The 19,680-nt window shown below is 40.9% G+C and overlaps 1 protein-coding gene and 1 non-coding gene across 3 annotated transcripts; both read right to left on the bottom strand.

Moving 5' to 3' along the window:
* Positions 1-6,282: 6,282 nt before the first annotated feature.
* On the bottom strand, positions 6,283-19,392 carry LOC124974591 (sulfotransferase 1C2-like). Of its 2 annotated transcripts, none has more exons than XM_047537748.1 (7): positions 19,242-19,392; positions 18,658-18,783; positions 13,066-13,167; positions 9,273-9,395; positions 8,690-8,784; positions 8,365-8,545; positions 6,283-6,395 (listed from the first exon to the last, which is right to left on the bottom strand). In XM_047537748.1, the coding sequence occupies exons 1-7, from the start codon at positions 19,390-19,392 to the stop codon at positions 6,283-6,285; spliced, it is 891 nt and encodes a 296-aa protein (XP_047393704.1). The 2 variants fall into 2 exon arrangements, with proteins under 2 accessions (XP_047393704.1, XP_047393705.1); XM_047537749.1 differs by having other exon boundaries at positions 9,273-9,402; positions 13,073-13,167.
* On the bottom strand, positions 12,111-12,187 carry Trnat-ugu (transfer RNA threonine (anticodon UGU)). Its single transcript has one exon. It is a non-coding gene; the product is annotated as a tRNA-Thr (tRNA).
* Positions 19,393-19,680: the final 288 nt, after the last annotated feature.

The following is a 19,680-nucleotide window of genomic DNA, read 5'->3' as shown; positions in this document are numbered from 1 at the left end:
AATCCACTGATATCTTTCCATCACTGTAAACCATTAACCCAGCCACCCTTCTACCTCTTCTTTCAGATAACTCAGACCCTCCTCCCTCTCACTCATCTTGACCTTCTAGATATCATATTTTCCCACTTTTCCCATATCTTAGATATTCCTTTACTCAATACCCCTTCATGGTTTATTGATGGAAGTTCCTTCAGAAATCCTCTTCCTAAGGCAGGATATGCCACAATATCTAATAATTAGATTATAAAACCAGGCATCTTACTTCCCCAAACTGCCTCCCAATAGGCTGAATTAATAGCTTTAACCAATGCACTTACTTTATGTTAGGGACAGAGAGTAAACCTTTACACCAACTCCAAGTGTGCCTTTCACATGCTTCACTTCCATACCATGATCTGGCAAGAGCAAAGATTTTTAACCACCAGAGGGACACCCATCATTAACAGCCATCTCATTCACAACCTACTTAAGGCTGTAAAATGGATGGCAGTAGCAGTCATTCATTGCAAAGGACACCAAGGATCAACCAGCCTGATAAGCAAAAGTAATGCATTAGCAGGTGTAGCAGCACAGCAGGCTGCTGACAAGACCCTTCCCTGACTGGCCACCACTGTTCTTACACAAAGCCTTAAATAGTCCCCATCACACCTCTCCATACTCCCTATTTTCTCTTCCCTACTCCATCTTATTCTGCCTCAGAAAAATTAAAAAAAAAATATATATATATATATTCTCATCTGGGACTCCCTGTAAAAAATGGCTCGTTTCTAATAGATCGCCAAAAAATGATTCTTCTCAGTGCCCCCGACCCCCAATCTATTCTTTTGGTTTTCCATTTCCAATTTCACTCAGGATATTTGCCCCTTTTTTTCACCTATTTGCTATGGCAAAACCAGACTTGATTGTAAAATGATATTATAAAAATGTTATAGTAAGAAATCAATGACTGGGTAAAAGGTCAGTTCCCCTCCTCTTCTGTCAGTTCTTCTTCAGGAAACCTAATTAGCCAGGGGTTCCCTACCTTTTGGATTGTAAATCACTGTCTCCATGATCAATCCTCAGGAAAGGTAGAATGTGCAAATGCCCTCCTAAAACTGCACCTGACCAAACTAATGTTTGAAACTAAACTTCCCTGAACCAAGTTTCTCCCCTTGGCTCTTCTTCATTTATGGATCCTCCTCCGAAAACCTCTCAAGCTAAGCCCTTTCAAGCTTCTCTAAGACTGTCCCTTTGAGCTCCATTTCTCTTTCTCAGCCCCTCCCATTCCTGATACCTGACCAGCCTTACACCTGAGGCAACACCTAAGCAGATAGCATGCAGAAAAATTCTTTCCTAAACCTATTGACAATTATGAGACTCCATTGTGACTGTTAGCGCAAAAGGACCAGGTTGGACACCAACTTTACAGATGAGCTCAATGCAACTTTTTTTTAGGAACAGAGCAACACCACTGATAGACCCATTTTCCTGGTAGAAGATGAGCCACTGGCCAAAATGGGGGACGGTTAGGTTTATATAGGTTACAGTGAGAGGTGACTCAATTAAGGAGCATGTCTGTTTGGGCTATCTTTACTGGGCCACATGGAAGGTGTGGTGTCAGTTTTAGGGTTACATCAATGCTTTGGCCTCTTCTCAGAAGCTGTCATTTCAGAATTGTTGGAAATTTCCTCTCCAGGGCCTGTCTTGTTACTGGGAAAGAAAGTGACTCCCTCATTCCTTCTCCCTAGGCCATATTATTTTGGGGCTTATCTTTTTCCATATACACCAATAACTACAGCCAGGAGACCTGATGTGGAGAACAGATTCTCCTACTCCAAAATGAAATCATTCCCACATCAGATATACCATCCAAGCAGCCAAAATGAAATCATTCCCACATCAGATATACCATCCAAGCTTAAAAAGGCAACATCTCCACTCATCAGCACACAATTCATCTCCCCCACACTCCTTCTTGCTCTATAAAATATTCTTGCTTTTTCATAAGCCCCACTTATATACACTTGACCCAGATGAAGACCTAGAGAACCAAGATTCTGTCTTATAAACTTATGTCTCTTTATTACCCATCTCTTTGCTGTCCCAACTTTTGCCAATTTATTACCCCCACTAGACAGGATTTTGCTTGGTATCTGTTCCCAAATCCCTGAACACTCCAGCTCAATTTTTCAAATTCATGCATGAACCATGGCTTCAAGGAACTTACTGGGACTTCTCACATCTTTAGCTTTCCTTCTTCTCTTTTCTGCCTCCTTTTATCTGGCCCCAATACCTCATTACATGTCTGCACTTATTAAAACCTCTGTTGACCTGCTGGTAAATTAAATTCCACAAACACATCCAGTACCTCCTGCTGGATCTGTTTACCCCTATGGGCACCAGCGTATGAAGCCCAGCCAGCTCCTCTTATCACATGAGCAAACACCAAAGTATTCCTTCACGTGCACTGAGAAGACAGAACAGAATTCAGAGAATCAACCATACAATGCATCACTTTTTGATATATGACTGCCAAATACTTTGCCTTACACATTATTATCCCCATAACAGGTCAGATGGGTGCCCTTACTTAACCCCTTATTTCTCAGACTCCTCTTTGTATCCAGTGCACAGAAAAGGAAACTCCAGTGGGCTTCCTTCTTCTTTGTGTAACTCTATTTTTTCTCTTCCAAATCCCACTTTTGAACACATTAACTATAAGAGGCCCACAAGCAAACTTATGAGAGCCTTCATTCTCTGTGCTCTCTGGAATTTACCTCTAACCAAAACCCAGTCCTTGTCCTGACAAGGTAGAGGTCCACTAACCAATGTGCCTCTACTAAACTTAAAACCTACCCCCTACCATCTAGACCACTAAAAACTCCTTCCTCTACCTGGGTGGGTATTCTTAAATCTCCAAACACACCAAATTTTATTTGAAAAGTTTCATCTTTCAAACACCAATACTGGTCTCCAGATTCTTGGGGCTACCACCTTTACCTTTTCCCAGGGGTGGACATGAGACCACAGTAGTCTCCATCTAAAACAAGTAGTCTCCTATCACCTCCCTGGTTGTCTTGAATATAATCAAGGAAACTTCATCCTATGTGAAAATAACACTTATGTCTGCTTACCCACTAACTGGACAGAAACTTGCACCCTGGCCTTTCTCACACCACCCCTCCTATATTCCACTGAGAAGGACCCACTTCTATCCCAGTACATACCTTACTCAGAACACAATGAGCTATCCCTTTTACTCCTCTTCTGATAGGCCTTGGCTTAACTACAGCAGTGGGCACAGGAGTCAGGAGTAGGAGTTTCCACCCTCATTTTGCAGTACTATCTAAAGAAATGGCTGGTAGCCTTAGAGAAATTGCAATGCAACTATCTATGCTTCAGGACCAAATAGATTCATTGGCAGCAACTGTCCTCCAAAACAGAGGATGTCCAGATTTATTAACCATAGATGAGGTATCTGTGTCTTTCTACAAGAAATCTGCTGCTTTTACACTAGCAAATATGGCCTGATGAGGATTGGCAATAAAAATTAAGAGAACAGGTTGCCAAGTTTGATCAGTATTCCTCCTCATGGAACATGTGATGACCTTCTTCCCTAGCTATGTTTTCTTGGATAGCCCCTTTCCTCTTCCCAATTCTCTGTATAATTATTTACCTTGCTATTGGGCCCTCCCTGTTTCAGCTCTTCACCTTCCTTTTCACAGAGAACCATCAATGCCAATACTGATCACATAATCCAGAACTTTCTCCTGCTGAGTTCCATTAGAATTGCTCAATATAAATGCCTACAGGAGTCTTCAATTGATGTCCTCTCTCAGTGGGAAATAGTGTAAGAGACATCACTGCCTCTTCTCACTTCACCCTTCCCTCACTTCTTTCTTACCAAATAAAAAGAAAAAGGCAGGAATATTAGGTAGAACTTGACATAGGCAACACCATTTCAAAATATATACCCCATCTTAGAATAACAGTCACCATTTGATCACTCTGACTTAGCCTGACGTTAAACCCCAGACAATACTCTACCATCATGCAAAGAAATCCCAAGTAATACTTCATCATCATAGAGAGAAATGGAATTGCTATCTGAGATCGGAATTCTGAAAACACCTGGTTCAACGAGAAACAGTGACCACCTCAAATAATACTGGTGATGACCAAAAGGACTCTTCCATGACAACCTCCTAGCAATGACCTAAACACCAAAATTCCTCTACTCCCTTATGCCCCTGTATCTACTCCAGGCTATAAGTGGAAGATGGGTCTCAGTCTCCACTGGGCCCCCATCTGCAGGTTTGTCCCAAATACAAGTGTGGTTACTGTTGAGCTGCCTCTCCTATTTCCTTCATTTGCTTCTTTCCTTCTTTCCTGCCATTTTGATTTATTTCTTATGTGTAATTCAGACTTGGTTCTCCTTTTATCATTCTTCTAGTGTAATGCATCCCTATGCTGGTTTTTACTTTAATTTTTCATTTTTTCTTCATGAAATAGTTCATTGAGTATGCTTTGTAGTACAGGCTTTATTTCTCGCTATGAATTCTCATGGCTTCTGTGTATTATGGAAGATTTTACCAGGTGAATCTCTGAATCAAATTCCTTACATAGGTGAATAAGACATAGAATCAATAAATTTTATAATCCAGTGAGGATACAGGTAACTTTTTTTAACATAATAAAAATGTTAATTTGAATCTTATATACATATGCTTAAAAATGAGTGATTTTAACTGTATAAATTTAATTCTAAACAATTGCTTAGGAATTGGTCCAATGGAAGATTATTTTCTTTTTTTTTCCAGAGGGGTGTGTTTTACCACTGACATCATTTAGAATTGCCAGAGCATGGTGATTCTGTTAATCGGCTTCCCATCACTGTAAAAAGTACCTTATACAATCAGGTTTATTTTGATTCATGCATTTGAGGTTTTAGTCCATGATTGGGTAGACATGTTATTTTTAGGTCTCTGGTAAGGAGGCAGCATGGTGGGAATGCATGGCAGAGAGATATTGCTCACCTCATGGCCAAGAAGTAAGAGAGAAAGAAGAAGAGCCTGGAGTCCCACTATCCTCTTTGAGAACATATTCCCAATGCCCTGGAGACCCCCCACTAAGCCTTTTCTCTTAAAAGGTTCACAACATCCCAGTAGGGACACACTGAAATCCAAGCCTTTAACTCATGGAACTTTGTGGGAGAATTCAGGTCCAAACTTTAGCAGTGATTAAAAGAAATCCATAATTTATTTGGCTTAGTGCACCCTATGATTTGGGTCTTAAAGGAAAGGGTCAAAGTTGGGACTTAGTAACTTTAAATGTGCCTACCTTCCTGTAATCTGTGCTTTCATTTGCTCATGCAACAAGTTTTTATTGGCATATGCTAAGCTCATTAGGCACTGGAAGTAAAATGGTGAATACGACATGGAACTGAACCCCAAGGGGTTTACAATGTAGTGGGACATACAGATAAGTAAATGGATGAGTAAATGCAGAGCAATGGGGGAAAATATAGGAACTGGGTAAAAAGGACACCTAACTCGGTTAGAAAGTGTCCCCCAGAGTGTACAGCAGTGAAGCTCAGGTCCAGGAGTCTCCAAGTTTAGCACCACACCTGGACTGACATTGTTGACACCAGTTGTGTACTTTCTGCCTTTACCAGGATCCAACCTGGGCTCACAAATACCACCCTCATGTTTTTTGTTTGCTAAATGACCTAGCACCAGGTGTCTCTTAATTTGGTTTTGGATGTTCAATATTTACTCTGTGACCATTCCCTGCTTACAGTCAGGGTGCTTAGAAAATATTTTTTTTTTGGTACTGGCTGCACTGGCCTTATATCCCTTCCCATTATGACCAGGAAGAACCCCAGGACTGATCCCAGACCAGTGTTCCCTAAGTGGTTAGGTAAGACATCAGAAATTTCATGATGTTAGTGTATATTTTATCTAATATTTGTCTACTTGTTCTTCAGGTGTTGTTATATTACAGTCTAGAAAATGAATACACTTCCCAAAAGAATGGGGATTAAAACATCCTTATAGTATTTAATTCTTATATTTTACCTAGTTTATTAAGATGTCTTATTCTTACTTTGGAAAATAGAGGAGAAAATAGGCATTAGACATGATCCTTTTGGCAAAGTTGTGATATACTGTTCATAATCACAAACATGGTTTGTACCATAATCATGAACACTCACAATGTGCTTTCAGAGATTTGTTTGACTGCAGCAGAGAACTGAAGATAGCATTTGTGTTCTTGTCTTCCACCCTTTTCTTTACTACCTGCTCAGAGTTCCAGGCAGAAGTTTATGGTAATTCCTTCCATCTTCTTCTTATAGATTTCATCAAAATTTTCATTCTGGGCCACTGTGAAGTGGTTTTTCCAATCCCCCACAGTTCCTAGAAGATGGAAACCAGAGAGGCATGTCATTATCTTATTGACAGGTTGAGTAGCCCCGAGTTAAGCAGTGAGGCACCCACATTAGGCTTGGCTTGTCCATAGCCTGACTTATCCAATTGCCATCAATGGATTCCCTTCCATCTGCAGCTATCTGCTATGAGAAGCAGCCCTATGGGACTCTGTGCAGAAGAATGGGCTTCTAAATCTAATCACAACTGGTACCAGGAGCTGGTGACCTGGCATGACCCAGCCCACCTGTGGTATACTCACACATTGGTCACTTTAGAGACAAAAATAAATCAATTAATAAATGAACTATGGAAATACACCACCTGAAGGAATCTCAAGATGTTATGTTGACCAAAGGCCCCAGATAAAAGAAAGTATACTGTGTGGTTCCATGCATATGACATTCAAGAACAAGTATAATCAATCTGTAGGATGGATATGAGAATAGCAGTTGTCTCTGCAGGTACAGATTGATCAAAACAGGACATGAGAGGGTCCCTTCTGGGGTAATGAAAATGTCTGATATCTTGATTGGGGTTCTGGATGTATGGCTACATATATTTATCAAAGTTTATTAAACCGTGTTCTTAAGATCAATGTAGATTATACAGTAACATAAATAATTTGAAATCAGCTAGAATGAGATACTATTTTCACATAGCAGTAATTAAAATAATTTTAGATTAGGAAATATTCTTTGTCCCACCAATGTCTCTTCCAAAAAATTATGTAACAGAAAAGCATCAGGAAATAAGAACACATGCACAGAATTTTCACTGTAACATTATTCATAATGAAAACTGAAGGCAATGATAACTGAAGGGTCTATTCACAGTTGGGTGAATTATGAGTTGTTATGCCACTTTGGTATAACCTGGGACTTTTAAAAAGCAGTGAGGGAATTGGATCTATATGCCTTGCTCTGAAAGGCTGCCTCACATTCTGGTAGGCAAATTTGTATAGGATAGCTACATATGGTATACATATCTCTGTGTTAGTACGAGACCGAAGGAAAAGTGTGTATAGAAAGTGGGTATATAAGGGCCCGAAGAAGGGCTATTTGTCAAATCACCACCATTATGTGAAAAGATATGGAATCATTTGATTTGTTTCTGAAGCATCAAGTACTCTTAGATAGAAAAGTGCAATGAAATAATTTCAGTTGCTTACCAAAAAAAGGGGGAGGAAGAAAAGACATCACAAAACAGCATGCACAAGTATGCACACCATAGTTCAACTGTTGTAAGAAAAGAAAAGAGTATGATTATGAAACAGAGCAAAAGGACTTTTGGGCAGTGGAATTTGGTGGAGATTTTCTTTAAAGAGATAGTATTGAATTGATTTAACTTTAAACAATTTTAATGTATTGTTTCTTAAAAATTATGAAGTTTTTTTCCTTGAAAATTATAAGCTGAACCAATTAGAATCCCTCTTTTGAGAACTAGAAGCAAGAAATAACTAAGAGGAGGCAGTTCTCAGCAGTAGTTGCAGTTGAAAATCATGATGTAGGGCAGGTTTGGGTCATGGTCAAGACCAAGGTATGAGCAGAAATTGAGGCAGTAGAAGCTATAGTATAGGTAGGATAAAGGCACAATGGGCAAAAAGACAGGACACTGGTCATAACAGAAGACATGCCTAGATGTGGACAGTAGCTGAGCCTTTTAAGTGATGGAATCTTAGAGCAAGAACTGTGACCTCCTGCTGCTGAGGTCTCAGATGCTCAGGTTCAGGGCTCCCTGTGGATTCTGAATCAACAGTGGCTCCTGCCCTTAGTCATTTACAAGATTGCATTTCCTTTGCTGTTTGTAAAACTCTGTCTTCTACAATAAGATCAAGTACCCAGCCTTACTAGAGTCGACAATGAGTAGTCAGTGTGTTTCTTTGAAATTAATGAAACCCAATATCATCTTGGTAATGTTACTAGACAAGCTAATCATTTGATAAAGAGGCCCCACACACCTTTTCTTATGAAGGGGGAGATGGACTGGTCCAGGATAGATTTGGGAACTGTAGAACGATTTGTCATGGGATTTTCCTTCATTTTCTCAAATGATGTCTCCTGGACAATTTTATCCAGCACAGTTTCATCCAAGTTCTTTCCCATGAACTGTGCCACCTTCTGAATTTCATGTTTTGGGTCCTGTGGTGAGGGTGACATAGGACTGAAATGAAGGAGAGTGGCAGAGAGATATCATTCCTTCCTTCCAGACTTTCTTCTCAGAAGTACAGCTCTGAACAACTTCAGGTTTCTCTGACCCTGTGTCTGAAGTGGTTCTTTACTTACCTTTTTTATGTCCTCATAGAAGAGGAAGAGAACCTGATATCTGTCTTTCTTCTCCCACCATCCTTTCACATGGTCAAACCAGGAACCCCAATCCACTGGAAGAGACAAAAAGAGCAGTCTACATAGAGATGGTACAAAACCATCTGAGGGTCAGTGGTTCATTGATCTGAAGTGCACTGAAGAGAGTGGACAAACTCTGGATCAGATACCTCCTTAGGGTCCTGATCTGTTTGATTTTGTGGGTCATGTGGACGGGGATATGCTTGGATTTATTTGCTACCTAAAGAGTCATCATGGTACAAACATGTGTGCCCTCACTGAGACAGGGATACCCTTTGGAATGGGAGTGCCTCTGCAGCACATGTGACCTGGAATAAAGGCTTTCAGATCAGGTGGGAGATATTTGCTGAGGACTGTGGGTCTATAGTAGAAAAGTGGCCAAGCTGCTCCACCTGGTCCCAGTCCTTGGCAGGACTTACCTAAAGAGGCACATAAAGTTCTAAAGTGTCAAATGTATGTCTGATTCTCTGGAGTCAGTCTCACTAGAATGGGAATACAGGTTTGTGAAGCATCTTCTTTTTACCTTTTCCATCAATGAAGGCTTCAAAATACTCTTCCCAGGTGCCAGGGTCAGGTAGCACTTGATTCATCCTTAGGAAGTAGTAGTAGGAAACCATACAGTCTTTGGCATTTCGAGCTACATAAAGAAACTTTAGGGTAAGGATGCAGATGGATGAAGAATGGTATAAAAATGGATTTTCACAGAACTCACTTGGATTTAGTCTTCAAGTGAGTGTGTGAGAATGTCTGCACACACCTGCTTAGCTTTTCTGAGCTGGCAATGTGACTTGGCTTTGTAACCTCCCTGCCCACTCTCTATGCTTCTGTGACAATTATGCTCTGTTTCCAACCTGGTCCTATTAATTCTTTAATCAATAGCCTGATTCCTGATTTCCCACTTGGTAGCAGGGGCAAAATCCTTCTTTAGAAAGTTTGAACTGTCATGTTACTAAAAAAAAAAATGCCACATGCAGGTGGATGAGCCTTCTAACAACCTCATCTTGGTTTCCTGGTAAATCAGGATAGCTTCATGGTTTGAGTTTAGACTGTGGAACAAGAAAATAGTTATATCTTCCTTCTGGCATCTCCAACTTTATTATTTATTTCTCTAATCACTTCAACTCTGCCCCTACAAAGCATTGGTTTAGGTTTCACTTTAACCACAACTTCACATCCTCCTCTTCACAACCTTTCCTTTAACCAAGTTTTGTCTCATTATGATAAAATGAGATAGGTAGATAAACTTACTTTGTATCAACTCCAAAGTGGTCTCTCAACTAGCCACCCAGGATCCATGCACAGTTATTTCAGTGCTGTGCTGATTTTTACCTTAAAGCAGTGCTTCACAATCAGCAATAATTTTTCCCACTAGAAGACATTTATCAATCACTAGAGACATTTTTAGTTGTGACACTGGGGACAGTGATGCTGGCATCTAGTGAGTGAAGACCAGGGATGCTGCACAACCCTCCACAATACAAGAGAGAGTCCTGCTCCCACCCACAGAAAAGAATTATCTGGCTCAAAATGTCAGTAGTGTATATTTATTTGTATTAAAACATCTTTTATATTCTCTATTATGATTTTTTGGCAGCTTGGAACCTTCCTGTTTTTAGGGGACTTTTCTTTTTCAGGAGTAGCTAATTCCTAATGGTAGTATATATACAACCAACAAATTCAGAACCCACAGCTCCACCACCTCCTTTAGGAAGCTCTCATACTCTGAACCACTTTCCACCTGCCCACTCAACACAGGACCAGGTACCAAACAATTAGACACAGCACAATGCCTCAGAGTCTGCTAAAATTGTTCAAACCACCAACCCCAAGCCTGCCTACCTTGCATCTGCTGTCCCCATCCTGCAGAAACTACAATAATGTATTTTTCTCTCATCTCTCTGCTTCCTGCCTGACCCTGGCACTTCTCCATATGGCTCTATGTAGCATGCTGTGCTCCTGTTTCTAGGAAACTATGAGCACAAAACTCTCTTCTTGACAGTTCATTTCCATGTCTGCATTACTTATCATACCCAATTAGACAAATCCCATGTGTCTTAAGCAAAAAATTATAAAATAAATGCTGAAATTGAGAAGCCCTGCTTGCAAAATTGGTTCCTGTACCACTGTTGTCTAAGTTCAGTACCCATCTTCTCTAACTTACCACACTGCCAAGCACCAATGAACAAGTTTTTAAAATGTTGATTTTTTAAAAAAGCACCTGAATTCTTAAGCCTTTTAACCTCAGTTGTCTTTCACTTCCTTGTTGCTTGCCAGTTTGTGAGTCTCATCTCATATTTCTGACCTTCAGTCACTCTTCCCTCTCCTCAAACCTTCATCCATTCCCTAAGTTAATGAATTCTATATTTATCTGTATTTATACTGCATATTAGCCTATTGTTGAGTTTTAAAATTCAATAAATGATATATATTCAGTTGTATAAACCCCATTTAAAAATATTTCTGTTTCTAATTATATCTTATTCCTGTACTTAATTTTGATTAAATCTTTGATTTTTTTACACAACTTATTCTTTCTTCCTTCCTCCTTTCCTTCTTTTCTTCTTTCTCTCTTCTCTTCTCTTTCTGTTTTTTCTTTCCATTGCTTGTCATTGAAACCAGGACCTTGTATGCTAGGCAAACACCTTAACACTATCCTCAGTCCTCTTCTCTCATTTCTGTACTTGATAAATTGTTACTTAATGTTCTTAGGTTCTAACTCTGCTGCTTGTTATCTATCTATCTATCTATCTATCTATCTATCTATCATCTATCTATCTATCTATCATCTGTCATCTATCTCTATCCCAGTAACCTGGCCATTTCTGTATTTTGTAATGTGGGATGGTGAGCTCAGGTGAGAATCTCATGGGGCCTGGACAGAAACTGTATTTCTCCAGGCAGTGCTCCTGCCAGGCATCCTGGGGACACTGGCAGTAGGGTTTATTTTATGCTGATTAGTCAACTTGTATTTTCTTGAATAATAAAAGGAAGGACAAATGGAATCTCAAAGTGTTGGGAAAGAAGGGCTATGCCACACATTCTCATGGGAGTTGGGAGCCTTCTCAAGACAGGCTCCCTGGCGTCTTCTCCCTGGGGTCTCCCTTCACCTTCTACACTCACCCATTGAGGATTCAACCTTTCAGTGTCCCAGCTTCTTCTCCTTCTGGTTCCTTATACCTTGTGCTTTGGCCTTGTGCCTTTGCAACCATTAAAACTCAAGTTTCTGGATTAGCCAAGTCTTTAAATTTCCCCCAGGACATATCCAGGCCTAATTAACTTCTCTTGAGTTTTACTTCCCACATTTTTAGAACTTAGGGACTTTCCTTACTTTTTAAACTATCTCAGTTAGGCATTTTTTTTTTGGGGGGGGGTGCTGGGGATCGAACCCAGGGCCTTGTGCTTACAAGGCAAGCACTCTACCAACTGAGCTATCTCCCCAGCCCACAGTTAGGCATTTTAAAAGGAAATTTTCCTATGTCTTAAAGCATTCATTGGTGTTGCATGCAAATGTTTTCAGGATATCTGGTCTACCATCATCCTGGAATCAAAAGTTCTCACCCCTTACTCAGTTTTACCAAAAGGGAGTCATGCCATTTGATGTGAGTCCCGCCACCTGCACACCTGTCATACAGAAATTATGACTTATAATAATAAGAAATTATTCTTAGTCATTCCCACCTCTTCATTTCCACCTCTGAGAAAACAATGCCCTATTTTCTTAGCAAGGTTAAATATTTAATTTGAGCTCTTTTCTCCCCTTGGTTACACAGTTCTTATCTTTTATAGATTCAACAATCATATTTTCCTGCCTCTATTGTGACAGAAATTTACCAGACTCTGATGTACATGATAAATAAAGTATGAGAATGAATAAAACAAGGATCCCAGAGACTGTGGGCAAGTGCCTACTCAAGAACATTGCTCCATTTGTCCATCAATTTTCCCTTTTGAACAATTTGCAAAGTTTTTTTATCCCCCTTTCCTCCCTCCCCATGACCCAGCCTGTGGCCTCTGTTACCCCTCCTCCTTTCACAGCCAGTCTTGCTCTTCAGAGCAGTGGATGCTCATGCCTCCCCATGTCTCATCCTCTCTAGCAATTTAGTATAGCTTCTACCTTCAAGTATTGTTTGAAACTGTTCAAGTGAATATCCTGCTGAGTATAGAACTTTGCATTTTTCCTTACTGTTGATAAGCTGTCAACCCTTCAGAAGTAGAGTAGAGGTAAAGATATGGAGGAGGAAGTTCTGAATTAGGGTCTGGAGGCCTCACTTTGGGTGGACTTCCTCTCCCCCTGCCCCTAGGGGGATGAAGTAATCCTATCTTACAGTTGTTTTCCCAGAAAGATGGTGGCAATAACTGAGTAGGAAGGTGAGTTCTTAGTATCCATGGAGCAGGCATCTCATTGGCTTTATCCACACCTTTAAAATAACTCAAGAGAATACATCTGTATGGTGTACGCACTGTGTGGAGACCTTAAGTTCTAGACTCTGTCCAGAATATTCCATTACCCACTTGTCTCTCTGTTTTTTTCTTGACTTTCTTTTGGGATTTCACAGATTATTGATATTACATTCACTTTTGTAGAATGACAACCTGAGTGCTATAAGGGAACTTTGAGTTAACCTATTCTCTCACTTCAAAGATAAGGAGAGAGACAATTATATCTTGTTGAGATGGAACCCATCAGTACCAGAGAGCAGGGCTCTCACCTCCCAGCCAGTCAGAGCCAACCCCTGTGACTGGTCTATGCCCCAATCACTTTTCTTTATCTCTAAAACCATAGATATTTGCTGGCATGTGAGTCATGATTTCTACTCTTTCATTTATACACCTTATTGGATATTTGCTCTATGAAATATTGTTTCAAACTTGAGGTTACAGGAAAAGGCAACAAAGAAAACAAAAAACTTCTATCTAAGGAGTTTCAACTCTAGTGTAGCAGTCAGAGACTTATCTAAATCACCAGTGGAGAGTCAAAGGAGTTAATGCTGAGACTCAAAAGTGCTCTAAGGATCTGGAGTGAATTGATGTTGTTAAGAGGCACACTTGAATTTGGACACTGACTTGTATCTGATGGGTAAAGATTCATCTCCATGAAGGGTCAGGAAAGCTGACCACAGAAAGGAGGGTATTTCTAAAATAAAGAAATAAAAAATGATATAACATAACATTCTACTTTAAATGTGCAGCAGGAAGTTATGCCTAGAAGTAGCCTTTCACACAAACTCCCATTTTGCATAGTGTGAGGTCTGGCAAGTGATCAGGTCTCCTGTTTGAAGCCTGTAGTCTAAGCACCTTCAAGTCCACTGAGAAGCTAGGTCCTCTTCTCTCAGTGCCTGTTTTTCAAGGATGAACCTGGATCAGGAAGGAATCTGTGGAAATGATGCCTCTCTGTCCTTCTTGTCCTTTGTCCTGGGCACACCTGTAAATCATATTTTGCCTTTTAAAAATTGTGATGCTAGGAATATTGTTCTGAGTGCAAACTTCTCTCCACGCTATAAACCATGTTATTGGGTAATCTTTTTGGGAATGGTTGTTCTGCTGGCTTTGAGGAGTAGGGAGTCTCTCTACTAGGAAAGAGAATGGGTACGGAGCCCTTCAAAAGGGAGGAGTCAGGTCTGGAGCTGACATTCTTGTTTCACCCTGAAGCATGCAGACCTAGTGCCTTTAAATCATGGCTGCTTTTGAGCAACTATGATTGAGGAACAGTTCTGCTTTGAAGCCTGGCATGATCTCTCATCTCCACAGTTCTTCACACTTTCTTCCCAAACTTTCACTTTAGCATTAGCATTAACATTGACTTTAACACTCTGATCATCTCAATTTTATTTATGGGAATCTCCAATAACATTTTAGGAAATTATGATAAAATACAACAACCATATTAACCTTTTTGTGTGTATGCCTTGGGTTGAACCCAGGACCCTGGGCATGCTGGGCACATGTTCTACCACTAAGCTACACTCCAAACCCATCTAAACCATTTCAAAGTGTACATATCAGTGACTTTAAGTATGTTTTCATTGCTGTATAACTATCCATCTCCTGAACATTTTTATTTCCCCAAACTGAATCTCTGTGCCCTTTAAAACTTACTCCACAATTCTTCTCCAAGTCTCTGGCAACTGTAGTTCTCCTCCCTGTCTCTTTGTATTTGACTACTTTAAATATTCCATAAGTGGGATCACAGTATTTGTCTTTTTACATCTAGTGTATTTCACTTAACATGTCTTCCGTGTTCATCATGTTATAGCATGTGTCAGAATTGTGCTGCATTGTATATGTATACTACATTTTCTTTATCCTGTCATCTGTTAGTGCACACTTAGGTTGCTCCTACCTCTTGATTATTGTGACTAGTGCTGCTATAAACTCTGTTACAGTCCCTGTTTTCAATTCTTTTAGATATTTGCCTAGAAGTGAAATTGCTGGATCATATAGTTCCAACAATTTTTTTTAAATAAGAGAGCATTCTAGTACTAAAAAGAAAGTCTTAAAAACCACTTTTAGAGGCCTTTAAAGTCATACTTCTTAGTAGGAACTTTAAAACTTGTCCTGCCTTTCATCTCTTTCCTCAGGTCCTGTTTGGTCTCCTGCTCAAACTCGGCCCCTCTGTTCACATGGGCCCCACTGCTCCAGGCCCCTGTAGAGAGGACATGTGTCTTCCTTCCTGACTTCATCTCTATTGAGGTTTATGGGTTTAATTCTACCCCATATATTTTTTCTAAGTCATGGAGTTGATTTCCGCTTTGTTTTGTAATGTTGTATTGAGAACTCTTTCTTCCCCTGGTATTGATATTGCACCTGCCTTTTAGCTGTCATCTAAACTTTCATCTGCCCCTGCCCTTCTTGTAGCTCCCTCTTCACTTGGTCCCTATGTCATCCCCTGTTTTCTTGTAACCCTAGTTATATATGTGAAAGCACATATGTGGTGCTTTAATTTGAATTTATAGATATCTCCTAAAAGAAGAGGTCCTAAGAGGTCCTTGTAATGTCCAAACTACTGTATCCCCAGAAATGGAAATGCCTGAAGAGGTTTTGGAAGAATGAGTATGACTGACCAGGTGCATAACATGAAGGCAGGAAGGAAGGATACAGGTGGTTGGACTGTCAGTTCCCACCTGGGGAGCAAGACCCAGGCAATCTGCCAGGAAGTCAGCCCTACAGGCTTGTTTATTTCTTTCCTGTATGTGTGGCTCTCAATTTTCTCCTACCATGCCTAATTTAATACCATCTTCTAACTGGGAAGCCTATATTTAGTCATCACTCCTACCTCCCCCAGTGACAGTCGGACAGCACAACTCCTCCTCCTGAACCAGTCCTCCTGGTGGATTTGGCCCAACTTCAAGAGTTTCATAACTCTTCTTCCAAAGAGCCCCTGCAGGAGAGAGAGCTTCTGTGGGGTTGTGGCCTTACATAAATAAGTCACCAGAGCTTCATTTACATTTTCTCCTCTACCTCTTCTCAGTGCTCCAGGGAATCCTGCTGGTTATTTCACGCCTCCCCAGGACACTTCCCTGGTTGTTCAGAGCCTGGGTTGGGAAGCACAGGGTGCAAGGACAAGGGCACACCTCAGGCTAGGGAGCCCATTTCCACTTCATTGGCAGGGAGCAGGGGCCACATGGAGTCAGTCATTTTTGGCTTTCATCATGTGCACTGAGGTCCTAGCTCTGGGATTTGAGCCATATATCATGTGTTTTTGTGAGAGAAATAGTTCAGCTAGTATTGTGGAAATAGCCTCAGGGAGTACAAAGTTAAATGCTAATAGTTAATAGTTAAATAGTTCTTGTCTTCAACGAGCTTATAAGATAGAAGAGAGAGGACAGTGACAGCTGATCATTCTGGTTCCCCTCCAGGTGTGTTCTTTGGCCATGTTCCCCTCATTCTTCCCATAGCATTCCATGCTAACCTCCACTGCTCGTGACATACATATCGTCTGCATTTGTCTCTTCCCTGGAACCATAACTTCCTGAGGGTCAGTGGACGTTTGACTTCTTCTGAGCAGATCAGGACCCATGATTAGTGTTTGTTGAACTCAGTGGGTTTCTCCTAGATTTCAGCTGTATGTAGTTCACACACATGTACACATATGTTTTCAGTCTTCCCAAATCTATTCCTTTTAGACTGTATGCTTTCGTTGTGAAATGTCTCTATACTGGGATTTGGTCACAGGGTGGAAGGGGCTTGGGAAGGAGACTGACTAGTTGATTCATTGTCTAGTGGTGCCCATCCACTTCAGAGGTTGATTTGACCCTTGACTCATGTGCATGAGTCCATGTCATCAGTTACCCTCCTCCTTTCAGGAGTACATGTCACCTCTGTGGGCAGAGACTGTCCAATTCACAGGTGAGTCTCCACTGAGTATCCATCTGCCTGTGACTGGGAAGACCACAAAACCAGAGACTGTTTGCTACTCCTTGAACTCACAGCACCTTGATTCATATAAAGAACCATCATGGCTTCTATATGACATGCCAAACTGGGTGATTAGTTACCATGCTTCCTAAAAATTCTACAGCTGCTGGGGTTGACCCAAGGGAGGTTCTATTTTGCTTTTTTTCTGACTTAGCACTGGGACATTCTGCTCCCTACTGCCAAGAAACCTCATTAGAAATCTTGCTAAGGATTCTCTCTCTCTTTAATCTCCTAAATTGTCAGAGATTAAACAAAGGTGACTGGGACAGGATGTAGAAACAAATTAAAAAGTTGGTTTGGAAGCTCCAAGAACCAGATGGTATCATGAGTCAAGGGATACATTCTGGAGAGGTAGTTGTAATAATACTTAACACTGAGATACTATCTTATGTATGACAGGTTCTGTTTCAAGCTTTTTAAATATATTAACTCACTTAGTCCTCGCCACAAATTGAGGTAGGTGCTAAATTCTGTGGCTATTTTGTAGCTGAGGGAAATTGTAAGAGAGAGGTTAAATAACTTGCTAAAAGTCATGGGATAAGTAACATACTCAGGATTTGAACCCCAGTTGCCTAGATTTATCATAATCTGGAGTCAGAATCAGAGATGAAGAAAATGGAGGATCTTGATTGCACGTGGAGTGGATCCCAGTTAGGCAAACAGAGGTTACCCTGTGTATGGTGTCAGCAACCCACAGATTTTAAGAGAAGAACATCAGTCTTTGGGTTGCAAAGTTAGTGTCACCTACATTGTCACATGGATCAAGGGGGCCAAAAGGACCTCGAAGACATCCTGACTTGGACATACACCCTGGACCAAGTCACAAGTTCTTATGCATATCAATCAGACAAGGAACTTCATTTCTTAAGGCATTGGAAAGGTTTATCAGAACACCACCAGCAATTTTCTAAGAACTCCAGGTTTCCATGCAAGAGTTGCACTGCTTCCTTTTCATAACTCTACTTATTTGTGTTCCCAAGTTTCTATTCCATGAATCTCTGCAATGCTAAGCTCAGGGAAGTATGTGTGCATTGTGTGTGTGTGTGTGTGTGTGTGTGTGTGTGTGTGTGTGTGCGTAAACTATCAGGAGCTTTGACCCTGGTTGAACCAGGTCATTGTGAGGATGTTATGGAAAGAAGTGGGGAATGAGTTGCTCATGAACAGTTTTCTGCCTTCAGTTGTATGTTCTACAGTCACATGGGACAAGAGGGAGGACAGAAAATGAAAATAAGGCTGAATCTGTTGCTTGCATACATTCTTCTTACCTGGTGATTCACTGCTGGTAGAAAAATCTTAGCTAATATGTAGAAAGAGGAGGAGAGAAAGATAAAAGGAGAAAACACATGGATATAGGAATGGAGGGGAGAGAAAAGAGAAAGAGAGATAGGAAAAAGCTATCAAAGACATGAATAAACAGAAGAGATAGGGCAAAGACAGAGACAGGAGAGCTGGAGAAGGAAAGAAGAGAGATAGGGCAGGAAGGAGGGGCTCACCAGAGGGCTGGGGAGGCCGAGCCCACTCAATGAAAGGGTGGCAGTGTTGGATGATGGCTCGCTGGCACTTCTCCACATCTGCATCCTGTTCAATCATGTCCACAATTTCCTGAATCCACATTGTCCCTGAGGGTCATAAGAGAAAGACAATAAGCAGAAAACTATTCGATGATCTTCTTGAAGTTTCCTGAGGGAAGGGATGAAGGGACATGAAGATTTGTTGATTTCCACCACCCCTCAGTCCAGGATCCTGTTCACCATGAGAGATGTATATCCATGTGGGACAGACTTACAGACTTTGGGTCTCTACTTGGAGCAGAGCAGCAGAGGAAAAGCTCACAACCACCCAAGAGCAGAGCATGGCAGAGCACAGCAGATGGGCCTCCAACATTGCTATACTGCAGACCTCCCTGCTTCAACATCCCCTCCTGGGTAATCCAGGGATACCAGGCATTCCAAGGGTAAGCCCCATCCTAGAAGAGCAAGGAGCAAGTTTTCCATCATGGGTAATTCTGACTTATGTGGAGTTGCCCTTTCTGACTTAGCAGGGTGAGGTCTGTGCTATCTCCATGTCCCACAGTTACCTGCTTTAGGATAGGTACAGATGAGAAGATCATCAGGCTTGGCCTCAAAGTTCTGAATCTGGCTCCAGTTGTCTACAGTTGCAGTCTGCAGGAGGATCCCTGCTACCTCTTTCAGTAGTGGTTGTTTCTTCAAATCTGAGGTCAGGGCCATAGTGTCTTGGGATGGAGGGTCCTTTTGGGAAATGAAAAGAGCTGCCTTTCTTTAAAATATTGTAGTAAAATATGCATAACAGAAAATTGACTATTTTAGTCATTTAACTGTATAATTTAGTGGCACTGATTACATTCACATTGTTGTGCACCCATCACTGCTACCTACCTCTAGAATGTTTTCTTTTTCCTAAATGGAAAATCCAAATCCATTAATCACTAACTCTTCATTCCCCATTCCTCAATCACTGGCAACCTCCATAGTGTTTGTTTCCACAAACACTAGATG

The sequence above is a fragment of the Sciurus carolinensis genome, unplaced genomic scaffold (genome assembly GCF_902686445.1).
Source record: "Sciurus carolinensis unplaced genomic scaffold, mSciCar1.2, whole genome shotgun sequence".
In the NCBI taxonomy this organism is placed as follows: domain Eukaryota; kingdom Metazoa; phylum Chordata; class Mammalia; order Rodentia; family Sciuridae; genus Sciurus; species Sciurus carolinensis.
The sequence above is the reverse complement of the archived record's forward strand: the minus strand, read 5'-3'. Positions and strand labels throughout refer to the sequence as shown.

Coding starts and splice junctions, on each gene's coding strand:
- LOC124974591 (XM_047537748.1), bottom strand. CDS start 19,392: ATGGCCCTGACCTCAGATTTGAAGAAACAACCACTACTGAAAGAGGTA. Junction 9,396..13,065: donor GGAAAACAACTGTAAGATAG/GATTACTTCATC, acceptor CCCTAAAGTTTC/TTTATGTAGCTCGAAATGCC. Junction 8,785..9,272: donor AGCCTTCATTGATGGAAAAG/GTAAAAAGAAGA, acceptor TGTCTCTTCCAG/TGGATTGGGGTTCCTGGTTT.